Here is a 17,665-nt window from a genome sequence, read left to right as displayed (position 1 = left end):
CATACACTTACTACTAGAAGGTAGATGTTCTCACTAATTGATGAAAGAAAAATACAGTATGTTGATATGAAAGATACACACAAAAAACTTTAAAAAAATTATGCGGATACCTTGACAGACAAACCTCTCTGACCATCGACTGTGTCCTCACCAACCATTTCTTTGCAAGGTAGACTCAGTTTACTCTATGGCATACCAAGCAGTGTTGCAAGCTTTTGTATTCATGCCATGTAGTCAACAAAGAGTGTTCTAACCAGCACTGTGTCATTACTATCACCCTTATCTTATCCGCAAGTAAGATTCCATACTGGTGACCCATGACAACCGCTTAAGAATCATCTTCATGCTCCTACATCTCTGGATTTGGATACTACATGTTGACAATGCAACCATTATGGAATTGACATACAATGCAGTTCTCAATGCGGGACATCAATTTACATATGTAAGTGTGCAGTGTTTTACAGTTGACTCCACAACGAGCCATATTCATCAAAAGCAAGCATGACTTTCATCAGTACAGTGCTACAGAAGTGGAAAATGATACTGAACAATGTAATCCTACAGACACTTTATTAGGTGATTTTGTTCCAGACTCTACTCTGAAATCAGGCCAGATAAATGCTGTGCATCATCTGCTTGAAGAGACACATTTTTGAGTGAACTGTTGATGCATCTGCCACACCACATTCAAACTCATTTAAACCATTCACACCACAACATGTGGCCCAGCCTGATGGACAACTTTCAGACATTCCTGTGACTCCTATGACTGGATGAACTACAGATGGTGAACACTCATCTGCTGTACAATTCTGGATTTTGACTTGGTCGTCGACATGACCATTCGCTGATGACACCCTCATCCATTATAGTGCTTAACCTAAACTGCTGTCATTTTGCCCAGATCAACTCACTGTCTGGCTCACAGTTGTTGAGAGCATCCTCACTACATATGATATATCAAGTGACAGTGCCAAATTTGTCACATTACTCAGTCATCTCAGTGAACATGCAGATGTGATCAGTGGCATTATTCTTTTGCCCCTACCTGATAATAAATCTTTCACAATGAAATCTGCTCTTTTCTGATGCCCCTCCTGGATGCCAGAGCAACAGTTACAACAGTTCTTTATGGAGAACAGCTTCAGGACAGGACACCTTCACAGATTTGGTGCTGGTTGTACATATGAGTGGATTTCAAACCGACACCAGACTACACGCTCTGGACCCCTCTGGGTTGTCAAACTCCCATCTCAAGTTCAACTTGTGATGATTTTCCTTGAATGTGAACCACTGGACTGCAAGTTAACACTGGCAGAAAGAATCTTTACTATTTTGCAACACTGACAATGTGTAAATAATCCTCCAAACATAGCTTATGGCAGCCTGGCCTTGCCTTCTGCCTCATTACAGCTGAGCCAGACTGAGCTCATCTGACTCTTGCTGAATGTGACATAAACTCTGCCACATGGGATGGTGAGCTTCTTGTGACCACAACAAACAACTTCGTAACTAGCAACCACACCTTGCACACTGACATGTCCGTAAGGAGATGGATTTGCTGGTTTCACATGCAATTTGGTGACACCTTGCATAACTGTTGCTTGCCGTGTGGCTATGCTAAAATGACAGGTGGTTTGCAATAAGCACACCAGGTCACAAAGGTAATTAAAGTTGCCTTATTCCATGTCATGTCACGCCACACAGTAGCAGGCTTTACATCTTTCACTGCATTGATTAACACTGTTTCGTCATTCACATGGCTTCTAACATGAGTACCTCACCTCCTGGTCTATCTTCAGCATCAAGTGCCATTCCTGCCATACATACTCCCGGTCATCAACTGTGACATGCTGCGGATGGGATCAAACCCCATAGAGATATTATACCTGAAAGGCCAGGGTTTTTGCCAATCTTCAATTTTGGTTGCCCTGCCTTTATAATCGCTGATTGAGGTCAGCTGTTTGAATCAGAAGTATTCAACAAACTATACAACCACGGCAGTTTTTGTCAGTACCATACCTGTGCATAGCACCTGAAAAACAATGGCCTCATCAAATGCTGGCATATACTTTGAAAGCTACCCTTAAGTGCCAAGGCCATTTTTGGGGTACTGTTGGGAGTTTTCTCTGTGTGCAAGGCACAAGGATGACCATGGTGTCTCCTAGCTGGAGGTCCTATGCAGTAAAGCACTTACTCAACTGACAGACTTTGTGCATCAGGCATGATTGACATCAAACAGCAAATAGCACACCTTCAGGTGTCCTCTCCACAGCTGCACAACACTTTGCAGACCATCATCCACTGGGCACTAACTGACAGTGATTTCATCATACTTCATGATGATACTGTTCGGTTGGTACTCCAGCCACCATACAAGTTTCTCAATTACAAAGTTCACAAAATTGACATCTTTACTGATAGCAAGCCTAAGATAGTCTCAATCAATTGGCTCAAGCCAGTGTGGACCGTACGGAACAACACTTCGAACGATGATGTATCATTTGCTCTGACCCGCACAGTCTTGCCCACAGCTACAGAGCCAGATACCATGGATGATGTCTTTGAAGTATATCTCAGTGACTAAGAGTTTCTGTCAGTTCTACATGTCAAACTATTTGACAAATGGGTGGTGGTCAAGGGAGGGCATGCCATGCGACAAACCAAAACAGGATTCATTACCCATCAATTCTCATTCATTTACAACCTACCTAATCACCTGGACCTGGACACCATTTCATAACACCTATCATCTAAGGGCTTCCTCTGTATGATGGCCCCTAGGACCTCACATCAGGACAACTCTACTCTAGTGGATCCTGATGCTCCCTTTTCACTGAGGGTTCACACTAGCCCTGGCCCAACATCGGACATTTACAGTCATTGTCTTTATGGCTACCTCCATTGCCCCCACCCCACCTCTAGGGGTACCACTTCTATGCCATGACACGAGAGAGGTTTTCTGTTCAGAAAGTGGGTTCAGTTCACTCCATGGCTGCCAAGCGTTTTGACAAGCTTTTGTATTCATGCCATATGGCAAATAGAGAGTGTTCTAATCAGCCCTGTGTCATTTCTAGCTGTTACTATTACCTTACCATGGGGTAAGATTCCACAGAAGCAATATATTGTATTACACCAAATAGTACATGATCATGCTGCATATAAGGACATATTGGTGGTAGCAAAATCATCTGTATTTTTCTTTCATCAATTAGTGAGCACATCTTTCTAGCAACACATGAAATAGCATGTATCCTGTGTTTATTCCTTTTTTGTCATAAAATCAATCTGATGATGGCATTCTCTTGAAATGTGTTACTCATTTGAAGATAAAATATGAGATCAAGGCATACAATTTTTGTATAAGCACTCCACAGCCACAGACCTCTAGACTTCCTGTCTTCCATTATCTTCATTTATGGAGCATAGTAACTAAAGAGCAAATATCTCATCAGTGGTCGTTGTAGCGGAATGGTCAATGTTTAGCCTATCCATGAGTAGAGTGTCAATTTGTGTGTGTGTGTGTGTGTGTGTGTGTGTGTGTGTGTGTGTGTGTGTGTGTGTGTGTGTGTGTGTGTGTGTGTGTATCTTTTTCCTTTTTTAAAAGTAATTTTTAAAATGACAATCAGTGACATAATTTTTGGTTTTGTTTATCATTTAGGGACCACAAAATGTGGGATAAATCATGGAAGCAATAAATAGACTGAGTAATATAATTTCTCTATGGTACATTCAGATATAAAGTGTGGAAAGCACATAGTGACACAACTGCTCTTACCCATACCAACTTAAAGGTCACATTTTTGTGATTATGCACTTTGACTGATCGCTGCACAATATTGCACAATTTTGTTAATTGGGTTCCCTTTATGCATCTTCTCTCATCTCCACATTTTCACCATAGTCCTGACATGTTGCTTCAATAAGATGGAGCTACCTTTTTGGGCCTGCTGCTCTGTGATATTTCAGCCAAGCTAATTTACAGAGATTTTCTTATGATAAAATAAGTATTCACAGTAAGCTAATATTGATAGGTATTTAATTTATTTGATTTTTAATCACAATGGAATATTGCATACTTAAGTGTTCTCCATTAATGTCTCACTCGAGAAATTAGCATATCACTGACTTTGCCATCTCTGCAAAGAAATATTATAACATTGCAGTTAGCAACCGGCAACTTTTCACATTCGTTTGCACCTGGTAGTTTCAACTAAAGACAACTCCATATAAAACTGTGATAAATGCCTATCATACTGTTTTCAGTTTGCTTAAGTTCCCCATTAATCCTGTCACAGATCTCAAAAGCAGATGGTTTCTCTGTGTTTCTATCATACATGCACAGCATGATATTCACTCAATTTATCAGAGACATTCTCCATGGGAAATTAATAGGAAATCAAGAAAGTTTCCTGTACTGAGAAAGGTGAAGAGTAGTAGTATTTGTAGATACAGTAGAGCAAATACAGTTTTTGCAATGTAAAAACACATTGTTGGTGACAGGAATGTCTTTTGAGATCTCTGGAGAATGAGGTGGTCCAAGAGGGACAGCCATGGTTAACACTGTTGTGAAAATATTTTGATACATAATTGCTATTTTTGCATACATTTCTGTTGCACACCACTAAACACAACACCAACAATGTATGCAACAATGGACTGCTTGATTGACAGAAAACCTGCTTTTCAAAGTGCCGCATCCCATATTGTTGGCTGCTTGTGTAAATTTTTGGACTTAAAATTCTGAATGTAGTCACATTTATTTTCACGATAGTTATTGGTTGAAATAACTCATTCCGCCGGTTTTTACATTGACCTGTTAATTTCCTAGACTGTTTTCAACACTGTGTTACATAGAAGAAGAAAACTTTTGGTGACAGAGATAATAATACTTGCAACAATTGAGAAACTCAGCTGTGGCATCTTCTGCCACTGTTTTAATGATGTGGGGTGACCCTGACATGCCACTCTTGACTTCTGGAAAATATATGAAGAAGGAAGACTTCATGTAACTAATTAACAAAAATTACAAAAAATAATGTATTTATAATGAAATACCACTGGAACTGTTTGGATTGATACAACTGTCCATTACCATTATTAGAATATTTTGTGTTGCACTATCTGGTTTTGTTTTCACCAGTAGGTCTATATGGACACGTACAGAGAGACTAAGTTAATCAGCTTAATTTTAGAATCATCTTAGCACTTCTCTTCTGAAGGAAAGAGTTTGACACAACTGAAGGCCAGGGCAGGGTATGGTGTTAATGAGGACACTGCACAACAACTGATAAGATGATATTGAGATACTGGAGAACCCAGGAGGAACCTGGGAACTATAATTTGGCATGTAACAACATAAGCACAGGATAATGAACTTGTAAACACATAATAGCAAAAATCTTTTTTAAAAGTGGTCCATTTGAACCATACTACTGCATTTCCCAGGTTGATTGACAGTTTGGTGCTGGTTTTCAGAAGCTTTACTATAAAGAATACAAGCTTCTATCAAGGAGAGGCACTGTGATGAACATTGAGTCTAGCGATTAGCATTTGCTAGTAACAGTATCAACTGAATCATTCCATGTAGGCTTTCACGGCCGGCGTCTTCATCAATAAACACTTCTGGGCTAAGTTGCCTTGGTCGGTCTGTAGAACTTCTTCTCCCTGACATTTCGTTCTCAACTACGGAGAACATTTTCCGAGGTGAGTCAACGACTGGCTGCTAGGAGCTGGGGCTGCCGCTTAAATGGATATCGTAGAGGGCGCCACCGCACATCACGTGGCGTCGATCTGCAGCTATCTCTGGCTATCGTCTGTTCTCTCCACAAACATCAATACAATTTTAATCGTAAAGAAGAAGGATTAAAATTGGATAAGATATGGCAGTCAACGTTGCATCAATCACATGACAATCGATTGCCTGCAATCGAGAGAACAGACGATAGCCAGAGATAGCTGCACATTGACGCCACGTGACGTGCGGTGGCACCCTCTATGATATCCATTTAAGCGGCAGCCCCAGCTCCTAGCAGCCAGTCGTTGACTCACCTTGGAAGATGTTCTCCGTAGTTGAGAACGAAATGTTAGGGAGAAGTAGTTCTACAGATAGGCCACGGCAACTTAGCCCGGAAGTGTTTATTGATGGAGTATCAACTGAGTTTGGAAAAACATCATATTTTCTGATAGATTAGTCTTTTTCTCAGCAAATGAAGATCCAGTATGAGTATATAGGTTGCAATGTGTTCATTTTGTCCCAGAATTTATCTGTACATCATGTTGCAGTAGTAATATGTCTGTAACAGTTTGGTACTGGATATGCTCAAGTGGATTTGGAGTACTTAGAAAAGATGATAAACTTATTGTTGCCCAATGTATATTACAAGTAATTTTATGATTTAATCAATGTGACACCTATATCCTATGACTGAATCTGTTTACAGCAAGACCATTTCACAGTACACATCTCAGAAATGATGCAAAGATGATTTTCAGAGATGGCCTCCTCCTGTACCATAATTCAGGCTATTGGAAATGTTTGGGCAAAAAAGAAATGAACCATATGGATAACTGGTCTAACCTCATGCCAAAAAACTGCCACAGCCTTTAGAATGTCACATTAGTTAGCTGGGAAGAGTTAGCAGAAAATGTATATGTAAACCAATTCATAGACTTCTTTCCTCACAGAACATAGATAATCAATGATACTGACTGATAAATAAACCACATGCTGTGGACTTGACAGAACAGAAATGTTAATGACTGTTTGTTTGTTCTGATCATTAATCTGATTATTGCAGTAACTCATAACAATTGACATAAATGAGATATGAACTGAATTCTGCTATAACTCATTTGCTTTCCAGACTGTAGATTGTCATTAAGCCATGATGGCATTATACTAATAACTGTGATATCAAGAAATTACTTACTGTTCTTGACTCCACCTCACATTAACAACTATTTTACCTATGTTTGTATTCCAGCTCTGGCCATTTTTATTCTGTCAAATGTATCTTCATTTTGCCAGATTATTGTACAAAAATCCATAATCATAGACCTATTTTCTTCTCTGCTCATTTGATTCACTTGAAGCGGCAGTTCTAGTTATAATGTGATTTAAGAGGAAAAAAATTATTTTTCCAGAAATTGAAATTTATTTGATGAATAACATGGTGACTAAACATTTCCTCATAAATACTTCAAGATAAAATTAAATATAATTATATAGTTTATAGTCCACTTACTGTGTCTCACATAGTAATTTATTATTTACAGTACCTGGATCTCAGATTTAAATCAAAACTAGTCCGCCGCTTGGCAAGTCTGACCTATCTGATCCGTGGTGTCCTAAACATGGGAGTTACAGTGTTCACGCCATGTGTTGCACTGAAAACTGTAGTAGGGATGCCATATTGGGCATCTATAATTTCTATAACGACAATCAGTGTGGTATTCACATTATTGGTGAGTTTACAAAAAAATGTGTGTTCTCTGCATCTTTATGTAGCATGATTTAATTGCTCTGAAATTCTTAGTACAAAATTTCAATTTCTTCCTTCGAATCTAAAAGTTTTGTATTTTTAAGATTGTGGTACTTTAAAGGTGAACAAGAATAATGTCAATGACTTCTTCCACAATTCTGTGATAGAAAAATTTCATATCTGAAGCTAAAAATTTCATAAACCTCATTTCAGTATAATACTTCAAAAGCCTTAGTGTGATACAAATATTGAAAGCAGTAGAATTAATCATTTACAATATAACTGACATGTTGTATAGTGAACAGATCCCTATGTTTTACATCCTATCTCCTAATTTGAAGTTCTTGGTCTCCAGCAACTACACTGGACTTGTGTTTAGAAGGATGGTGGTTCAAATCTTAATCCAACTCTAGTTGTCCTTCCTTCCTTCTTACCTTTCTTCTCCAACAACTAGAAGACCACTTCATATCCCACCTCCAAAATTTATCCATTCTACTGTGTTCTTACTATGTTCTTTGAATGCCATTACCCAACAGAACATATCCTACCCCTCCCAAGTAATGTCCCATTCAATCCCTTGTACCATTCAGACCTTGACTTGCTGATGACCTCTTTCATCTGCTGCATCTCCCAAAGCTCTCTCCATAAAACCCAGAAACCAAACAAACCTAGAACACTGTTATGCTTAGAATTGATTATTATATAAAAATGACAGATGAGTTGTGTAAGTGGAGGAGCAGTACATTTGTGCTGAAAATAAATGCCTCTGACTTTCTTTGGAAGAACTTTGAAGCTCTCTAAATAAAACAAATGCTATTCTACATCATTTTTCTTCATGTCTACATATTTATTTCTCATCATTGTCACCCTGGTGATGAACACATTTCTCCCAATGAGACACCATTTTGTTGATACTGCTACTGTAGAATGTTTAACTTTGTTGATAGAACCACAACCTCTCCTCTGTTTGCACCCCTTCATCACTATGAAAGTGAAATCCTCAAAGATGTTCTTGATTTTGGAAACAGATGAAAATCAGAAGGGCCCCAGCCAGGCTTGTATGGAGGATGATCGATGACAGTGAGCCCAAGGCATCCGATTGTTCCAGATGTCAAAGTGCTTGTGTATGGTCTGCATTGTCCTGCTGAAGGAGAAGATGTTCAGTGTGTAGACAAACCCTTAAATTTGAAGCTCAATTACAGTAATGTTTTTGGGCAGAGACTTGGCAAATGGGGGTGAGACTATTTTGGTGGTAAGGAATTTCAGGAAGGTAACCAGTGAGTGGTTGGATGGGAATGAGGGAGGCTCACAAGTGGACAAACATATGAAATAGGAGAGGAAGGTTCAATATTGGCTATTGGTTGGTTTTGGTCTGAGAAGCTGGTGACAAATAAGTGTTTCCAGTGAAGGAAATGGGAGGAGGAGAGTAGGCCCTTGACCAGCCAATTATGACTGAATCTGGGGATGGGGAAGGAATCTTGGCCTTGGTTAACCAATGTCTCCAACCCATTGTCCATTCCCACATCAAGGACGCAAACTGTCTCTAAACTATCAACATTCCATTAAACCATGATTCCAATTCATCACTTTTGATATGACCTCTTTTCATAACAATAGCCCTTATGCTCATGCCCTTGCCACTGGCAAATTCCACCTCTCCCAGCATCCTATAACCTAAAACCTGCTACCTCATTCCTTATACACCTGATAAATTACATCCTGAAAGAAGGAAGGAGGAAAGTTACAGTTAAATATCCTGTTGACATAATGGTCATTAGAGATGGAAATTATATCCTAACATGTAACTACTTTTCTACATATAGCCTAGTCACCTGTGGATATCACATATGCAGTCATGAATAATTCCTTGCTTGGTGTGTTGAAGGTTTTACTAAGACATTCACAGACAGTTACAATCCTTCAAACCTTATCTATAGACAGATCTCTTGTACAATTTCCACACATGCCCCAAATTCTCCAACTGTCCCCATGAAACAGTTGTAAAGACATGCCCCACCCAAATAACCAAACATCATCCTGTACTGGAATAAATGAACCATATCCTTTGCCAGGAATCAATGTCCAATCATCAAGCCCAGAAATGAAATAGCCTACTCACAATCTTATCCTACACTCCAAAAGTGGTATTCCACCTCCCCCACAATCTACTAAATGTCTTGGTCTGCATTTTAGACACCCCTATTCCATACCAATTATTAAATGTGTAATACCCATGTGCATCCACCCAGTAAATCCTATTTCAGTCCCGTCACAAGTATATCCTACCCTGTCTATGGTACAGCACCCATAAAAAAAGGTATGTGATAAATCAGCTCAAATTAAATGGCTGCTTTACAGTTCATCCTATATGGATTCCACACTCCTATCTCACTCCCAATATCAGCTTCTCTGAATTACATATGTGGGAATTCTCTCTCTGCATCCTTCGATCCTACAATCCTAATGCACATGCACCTCTCTCTCTCGCTCTCTCTCTCTCTCTCTCTCTCTCTCTCTCTCTCTCTCACTCACTCACTCAAATTGAACTCTGTAACATTATAAAACAATTGCTTATGGAGTGTGGGAATAAAGAATGCTCAGATGCTTGTGCAATTAGTATAATCTCGTCTTCATGATCCCTGCAGGTATCTTTAGATTTGTGACTAGTACTGGTTCTTGAACATTTTTAAGACGGTTTCTCCAGGATAATTGGCTTCAGTCTTAAAGACTGTACTACTTCAGGTTTTTAAGCAGTCCCATGATGGTCTCCTGTGTGTCAAACAAAATCTGTGATCATTCATACTGCCCTTCTATTAGTCCTGCTTGGTATGATTCCTGCACATATGGGCAATATTCTAAGATGGGACACATAAGTGCTTTGTAAGCAATCTCTTTACTGGACTGATGGCATTTTCCCAGCATCCTAGTAATGAAACGAGGTCTGCCACCTGTTCTACACATGACAGAGCCTATTTGATCACTCCGTTTTATATCCACACAAAGTGATACACCCAGGTACCCATGTTGTAGGAAAGTGATGGCAGAATGTAAATATTTTTAATTAAAGGAGACAACTCATTGAAAAGCAGAAGCATTGAGTTGTTGACAGACATACTCCACACACACACACACACACACACACACACACACACACACACACACACACACACACACACACACACACCCTACCTTTGGCCAGCCGGGGTGGCCGAGCGGTTCTAGGCGCTACAGTCTGGAACCACGCAACCGCTATGGTCACAGGTTTGAATCTGCCTCGGGCATGGATGTGTGATCTGTCCTTAGATTAGTTAGGTTTAAGTAGTTCTAAGTTCTAGGGGACTGGTGACCTCAGAAGTTAAGTCCCATAGTGCTCAGAGCCATTTGAACCATTTGAACACACACACCTTTGCCCCTGTGTGGTAGAGGCTGGACGAACAGTGCCAGTGCTGCATCTCGACATGTGGACTAGGTTGCGGTTGGGGTTGTGTCAAGTGGGGTGGGTAGAGGGAGAAAAGAGAGCCAGGATGCAGGGAGAGGTTTTGGGGTTGTGTGGCCAGTGGCTCAGAGGGAGACAGCCAGACTGCCAGCTAGGAATACAGGAGAAAGGGATGGCAGGTGCACTGGCTAGGCACGTGATGCACTGTTGTCTGAGCCAGCGGGGAGCAGAGCATGCTGAAGGTGATGTGGGGATGTGGATTGGGATGGGTGACAGGAAGTGGAAACTATTAGTTTCGGGTGTGGGGACAATGGGTTACTGGAGATTGAGGCCAAGACAATTATGAGAACGAAGACCATGTTGCAAGGAGAGCCTGCAAACTGGCTCTGTCCCTCTGAGCAACTAGCCTCTCATCCCCAATCTCTCTCCCTGCCTCCAACCTCTCTCTCTCTCCACCCACCCTACCCAACACAATCCCCACCACAACCTGCTCCACCTGCTGAAATGCAGCATTGGCGATGTTTGTCCAATCCACACCATATAGGGGCATAGGTTGGTAAGTGTGTGTACATGTGTGTGTGTGTGTGTGTGTGTGTGTGTGTGTGTGTGTGTGTGGTTGTTTTACTTTAGCTTGAAATTGCCTGTGCTTATCAGCAACTCCAATCCAAAGTATTTACACCCATGTACATATATGAGGTGACAGATTCCAGTTGCACCTCATTGATATTGTAGACATAGGATACTATTTTTCTGGATTTTGTGAAGTGCATAATTTTGGATTTCTGTATGCTGCCAACATCTGCATCACATTCAAATCTTATCAAGACCTGCTTAGATATTTTTGCAGCAAATAACTTCATCATCTGAAAAAAGTCTGAGGTTACTGTTAATATTGGATGAAACAACAAGTTTTCTGTTATCGTTCACTGTTTATTTTTATCCACAATGCAATTCAAAGTTCAAACCTCCATCATCAATTTGATTTATATGTGTTAATATGACACCTGCATGTTGTGTTATGACTTTGAGGCAGTCTGTGGCACAGTCTAATTGAGAAACAAAACACTATTTCAGAACATAGGTTTGGGGAGGTTTTTGACTCAAAACGAAATATAGCTGTAAACATGAAAATAAAACAACTAAAACAGAATACTTTCAATTACTTTCACATTTATATTTACATTTAGTCAAAACTTTCCCCAGAACCATGTTCTGAAGTAGTGTTTTGTTTCTCTAATAGGCAGTGGCACAGGTTACCACAAAGTTGTAACACAATACATACATGTCATATTAACCGATGTAGGTTTATAACTTTGAAATCTGTTGTGGATATAAACAAACAGTGACTGAACAGTAAACTTGTTGTTTCATTCAATATCACAGTAAAGCCTATCCTAAAATGTTTGCATATAAAGTTACTATTAATTTTGGCTGCTTCATCTTTAATATACATCATGAACAGCAAATACAGTTCTCAGGGGCATGCCTGAAGCAGTTTTCACTTCTATCAATTACTATCCATCCAAAACAACATGCTGCACCCTTTCAGTAAAGTTGTCATGCATGACAATAACATTATGTAAAATGGATCTGTATTAGTTCTGAAGAAAGACTGATTAAAAGCTTAGCATTGTTTTCAGTCTTGACTATGTGCCTATCAACTGCTCTAGTTAACATTTGTTCTCGTACAGTTTCTAAATCTACCTACAGCTTGTGACCCACACAATCATTAGAATTACTAGTTTCAAACACCAGATTTTACAATAGTACTCATGATTCAGAAATTACAATAATTTTTCAGTATAAATGACAGTGGCAATAGCTATTTGTGCATTTAGAATGAGGTAAATGCTTATGACATCATTTGGAGTTTAGTCTGTAACACTAGTTTTGAGCATTCTTACCACTACAAATTTTCAAACTTAGTATTGATACCAAATTTTATGAGCTGAATGTTTCTTTCCCACACTTCCCAGTGTGTGATCAGAGATTTGTGCTTTTATTTATAGTTCTAAATTGGATGTATGAAACAGAATGTAGAGATCTCTGAATAAAACAATCATAACAGATTAATATTCTGCAACTTAAGCTCAAAGATCCCTATCCTAAGTAGTGAATGAAATTTATGTAGAAATTTTTTTGTGAAAGTCATTGACATATTTCTGACGTTTATTTGTTCTTTGTCACATTTATTTTCTGTTTTGACAATTTACTTTAATACACTAACTGGTCATTTTTTTTCAGGGTGGACTAAAATCTGCAATACATGTTGATATGATTCAAGGCTTGGTGACTATTGCATGCAGTGTGACTATAATAATTAAGGGAGCACTAGATGTACCAGGAGGTGTAGCAGATGTATTCAAGATACCAAGTGAACAAGGAAGATTGCAGTTTTTTGAGTAAGTTTGATATATTCCTGCAGTATGTAATGTGCATACTGTTAAAGTGAAAAATTGCAGTCAAATAACTACTATAACTATTCTATTTTTAAAAAATCATGGTATCTTCAAAACTCATTCTCATTTACAGCTTTGATCTTGACCCTACAATCCGTGTTGCAACACTATCAGCTGTGTTTGGTCAACTTTTCATGTCACTGTCAATATTTGGCTGCCAACAAAATTTTGTGCAAAGATATATCAGTATGGGATCTGTTCGTGAAGTTACTAAGTAAGTTCTTGAAACAAGAGAATCTTTTTAAATTTAAGATTCTTGCAGTTAATGACATAAATTCATAGCATTATTGATATGCAAATATTATAATGAGAGTCTGATAATCATTTATGTTTGCTTAATACCATAGTTTTAATATTGTGAACAGAATAGCTTATCCAAAAATATACCATGAATTAGTTAATAATTAAATGTTGTTTTCTTTTTAGAACACTCATGACAAATATACCTGTCATCACAGTATTGTTTAGTTTGTCTTGGGTAGTTGGCATGGTCATTTTTGCCAATTATGTTAACTGTGACCCACTCTCTTTGGGCTACATCAGCAAGATAGATGAAATAGTGCCATTCTTTGTGGAGGACAAGTTTTCCTTTTTGCCTGGATTTCTGGGACTTGTCATGGGATCTCTCTTCAATGGCGCTCTGAGGTATACTTCTATAAATAACAATAGTGCTTTAAATTAGCAAAAGTTTCACACATTTATTTTGAATTACGTGCATTTCTCTCTGCCCCTCAATTAGTGAGATTATTAGATTCAGCTGCCAAATTATAGTAGCATGGGGGGGAAGAGGTGAGAGAGAGAGAGAGAGTGAGTGAGTGAGTGAGTGAGTGTGTTTTCAACAATCTGTTCAGAAGACTGCAGTGATGACTGAGAGGCAAAGATTTTCCAACAAGACCCAATAATTGGCTATGTAAATTTTTAGCATGGTGGAGAAAACAGTCTTAAATTTTACAGTTATAATAACAGTAAACATCTCAGGAGATATTTAAGTGCTCCATGAACATATTTCTTGAGTGAAATGTGATGGTATTGAATGTGACATGACTCTGGACAAATGAAGATTTCTGCCAGACTTTCTGTGTTTCATGAGCAGATTGCAATTGACTCATAACACTTCTGTAATTCACTTCATTAACATGGACACAACATGGAATGTTCAATCCTTTCTCAGATATTACCACAACCAACAGAAAGTGTGTGCTGGTTAGTTCTCAAATTAAAATGAACAAAAAATCAGACAACACAATTCACTAGAAAAAGATGAGTTAATTGGTATTGTGCTACTTATAATAGTCAGGTCCAACACTGCAGCTTCTGGATCAAAGTAACTAAGCAAGAAGTGAGGAAGATGGCATTATACTCATGATGGCTTTAACACACTCCTTAGGTGCTTTAGTATGATTTTTTAATGTTTCTTTTGTTATTTGCTATAGGCAATCATGTCCATGCAACCAGTTTCATTCTTTACAAATGTTACTAATTATCTCTGGTCTGATGCAGCTCTCCACAACAGTCTAACTGCAACCTACGTCCCATTGACCTTGCTTAATGTGAATGTCTAGGTCTCTGTCTACAATTTACTGCCCCCTCCCCATATACACTCTTCCCTCCATCACCTAACCGACCATTCCTTGGTGCCTCAAATGTGTCCTTCAAACCAAACCTTTCTTTTAGTAAAACTGTGCCATAAGTTTGTTCTTTTCCCAATTAGATTCAGTATCTCCTCATCAGTTATTCTGTCTACTCATCTAATCTTCAGCATTCTTTTGTAGCACTACATTTCAGTTATTACTATTCTCTTCTTGCTGAAATGCTTATTTGCGTATCATCCACTTTTCACTTCCATACAAGGCTACACTCCAGACAAATACCTTCATAAAAGACTTCCTAACACTTAAATTTATATTACATACTAACAAATTCCTCTTTTTTAGAAATGTTCTTCTTGTTATTGCCAGTCTGCATTTTATATCATCTCTACTTTGACCATGTGCTACTTATATGTATATATTTCACTCAATGCTTATACATCTCTGGAAGTGAATTATATCTTTGATCGAGTTGATAGTCACAGTTTGAGTTCATATGCCATTCTGTATTTACTGTTTGCAGTTATAATTTTTTTAGAACAAAATTAGACATAATTTATATACAGAACAATTTGGCATTACTCTGCAGAAAAATATTTATTATAGCATCCATGATTAAATCTTAGTCTCAAAATATTGGCAGAAAATGTTCTGGTGGTGCTTCATAGTCTTTTTCAATAACTTTCAGTGTTCTTGCAATTCTCAAAAGGAGAAAAGAAGAAAGGAAGATAAAGATTTAACATCCCATCATGATGTCATTAGAGATGGAGCACAAGCTCACTTAGGGGAAGGAAATTGCCCATGTCTAAACAAGTATCCCATTATTTCCCTTAATACTGAAACATGAGCCAACAGAAAAAAGTTTCGATACTAGTCCATAATTTCCATGGTACATGGTTTTCTTCACCACATGGCATCATCCATACTGCAATGTCCATCACTCCTTTCTGAATAGCAACTTAGTTATAGCTTTTCATGGCACTGTGGAAACTCTGAGAAAAATGATTTGGTACTAGACACTTGTGGTGACAAAAGAAAGCTGGCCTTATTATTTTGTTAGAGATTCGCAGACTTCAGTTTGGTTGTACAGTCAGAAGTGATGTTGAAACATGCAAAACACCCAGCGAACTTGTGACTTAATAATGAATGGTCTCAGGAAATCTATTATGTGTTTTGCTTCCACCAATAGTGAAGAAACAAAATAACTTTACCAGCTTGAATATCTAAAACAAATAATGACCACTTTCATGTTGAAAATTTTGAGATGTGTTGTGACTTCCTTGATCCTGAGTGTCTGCTACCAAATTATTTCTTCATAATCCTCTAAAATGTTACAAAGAGCTTTAAATGTGGACTTCAGTAATCTGTATGTTAGGGCTTGTCATTTTAGAGGACAAAAATAAAATTTCGTGATTTTTGTGAATGAGTGGGTCCAAAAATGTGCCTTTTGATGTGAAATATTCAAATTTGAAAGGTTTTTCTTTATTGGTAAATATTTAGCTTGGTAAATTTGCACACAATTATAATATATATGTATATTTCCAACAAAAGGGTATAAATTAGTACAAACAAAAGAAAAATTTGCTCAGAAAGTGGTTTATTGAACTCAAACAACTTTCTTTTTATTTTGCCTCTATTATCAAACACCGAACACACTTAGTGTGAATGAAAAAAACTTCAATTAACAATATAGATCTAATCTTGCTTTGATTCATTTCTATAAATCATTCTTTTGTGTGCTTCCTGGCATATAGTGTATGATTTTTATTTATCAGGAGCCTCTGTCCCTTGTTTCACCTACCTCTCCATGGACTGTCATGACATTGCTACATTTGAACTTGCATTGGCTCTTGAACAAGCTTCCAAGTTTCTGATGTTTTGAGTTTACAAATATGTGAAGGCTGATATACTTTTTCTGACTAGCCTGTCAGTTCCAAAAGTGAAATTGCACATAGATTTACTGCAGATGTCTTCCTAGGGCAAAAAAATAGGTCTCCTGCTGTATCATCATCTTCATTCCTCAATTCAGTTGTCTTCTGTGTCCCTGCTTTCCTTTCTTCTTGGTCTTCCATGCATAAAAGTGTCTGAAGCACCGTTTCACTAAATGTGAACCACGATGAACATTGGATTGTGAGAAAACAATATCTGCTACTGCCTTCTTCTGGGATTTTAGAAGCTTCAGTTTGTAAAGAATATGACAGAGTCCTTCCATCCGAGAGAATTTAGATTTGATTGTAAAACAGCAGGGATAGTGAACAGCAACAGTGTATTCCACAAGCACTTGTAATGTTTTCAAGTTGTTGCCTTTAAGGTCATGTTTTCAAAGTCATACATGATAAATCCTATTTGCAGTTGTTAACCACAAAGAGTGGCTTGCAGAACCAATTTCTGGTACTGCAATATCAGTCAGAAGTGCACCTGTCCTTGTAGCCTGAGTTATCCTGTAACCACAGGCCCTACATGTAGCCAGATCTTTGACAACTGTCACTCATTGGAACCAGACACTCTGGAAAGAAAATTGTGAGAAGTGAGGGATGGATGACAAGTTCTGTTGCACTATCAAGCACTCCACTTGCTGTTAGACAAAGTTTTCCCATCCAGCTGTTTGATCAAGTGGCTCATAGATACTCATTGGTATAAAGAGCACAAACCTACCAGGTTAGTTTCCAGTGAGCTTTGTCTCAACACAGTGCT

General features: G+C 38.4%; 1 protein-coding gene across 2 annotated transcripts in view; it reads left to right on the top strand.

The window, feature by feature from the left end:
• Positions 1 to 17,665, top strand: part of LOC126174996 (sodium-coupled monocarboxylate transporter 1) — a 340,772-nt gene that overhangs the window by 295,852 nt on the left and 27,255 nt on the right. For both annotated transcript variants that reach the window (XM_049921483.1, XM_049921482.1), the window contains exons 5-8: positions 7,282 to 7,470; positions 13,168 to 13,325; positions 13,456 to 13,596; positions 13,809 to 14,027. In XM_049921483.1, the coding sequence (XP_049777440.1) occupies positions 7,282 to 7,470; positions 13,168 to 13,325; positions 13,456 to 13,596; positions 13,809 to 14,027 (707 nt within the window). The remainder of the gene's footprint in view (positions 1 to 7,281; positions 7,471 to 13,167; positions 13,326 to 13,455; positions 13,597 to 13,808; positions 14,028 to 17,665) is intronic.

Source organism: Schistocerca cancellata, chromosome 3 (genome assembly GCF_023864275.1).
Source record: "Schistocerca cancellata isolate TAMUIC-IGC-003103 chromosome 3, iqSchCanc2.1, whole genome shotgun sequence".
Lineage (NCBI taxonomy): Eukaryota > Metazoa > Arthropoda > Insecta > Orthoptera > Acrididae > Schistocerca > Schistocerca cancellata.
This window is presented reverse-complemented; position numbering and strand designations above follow the sequence as displayed.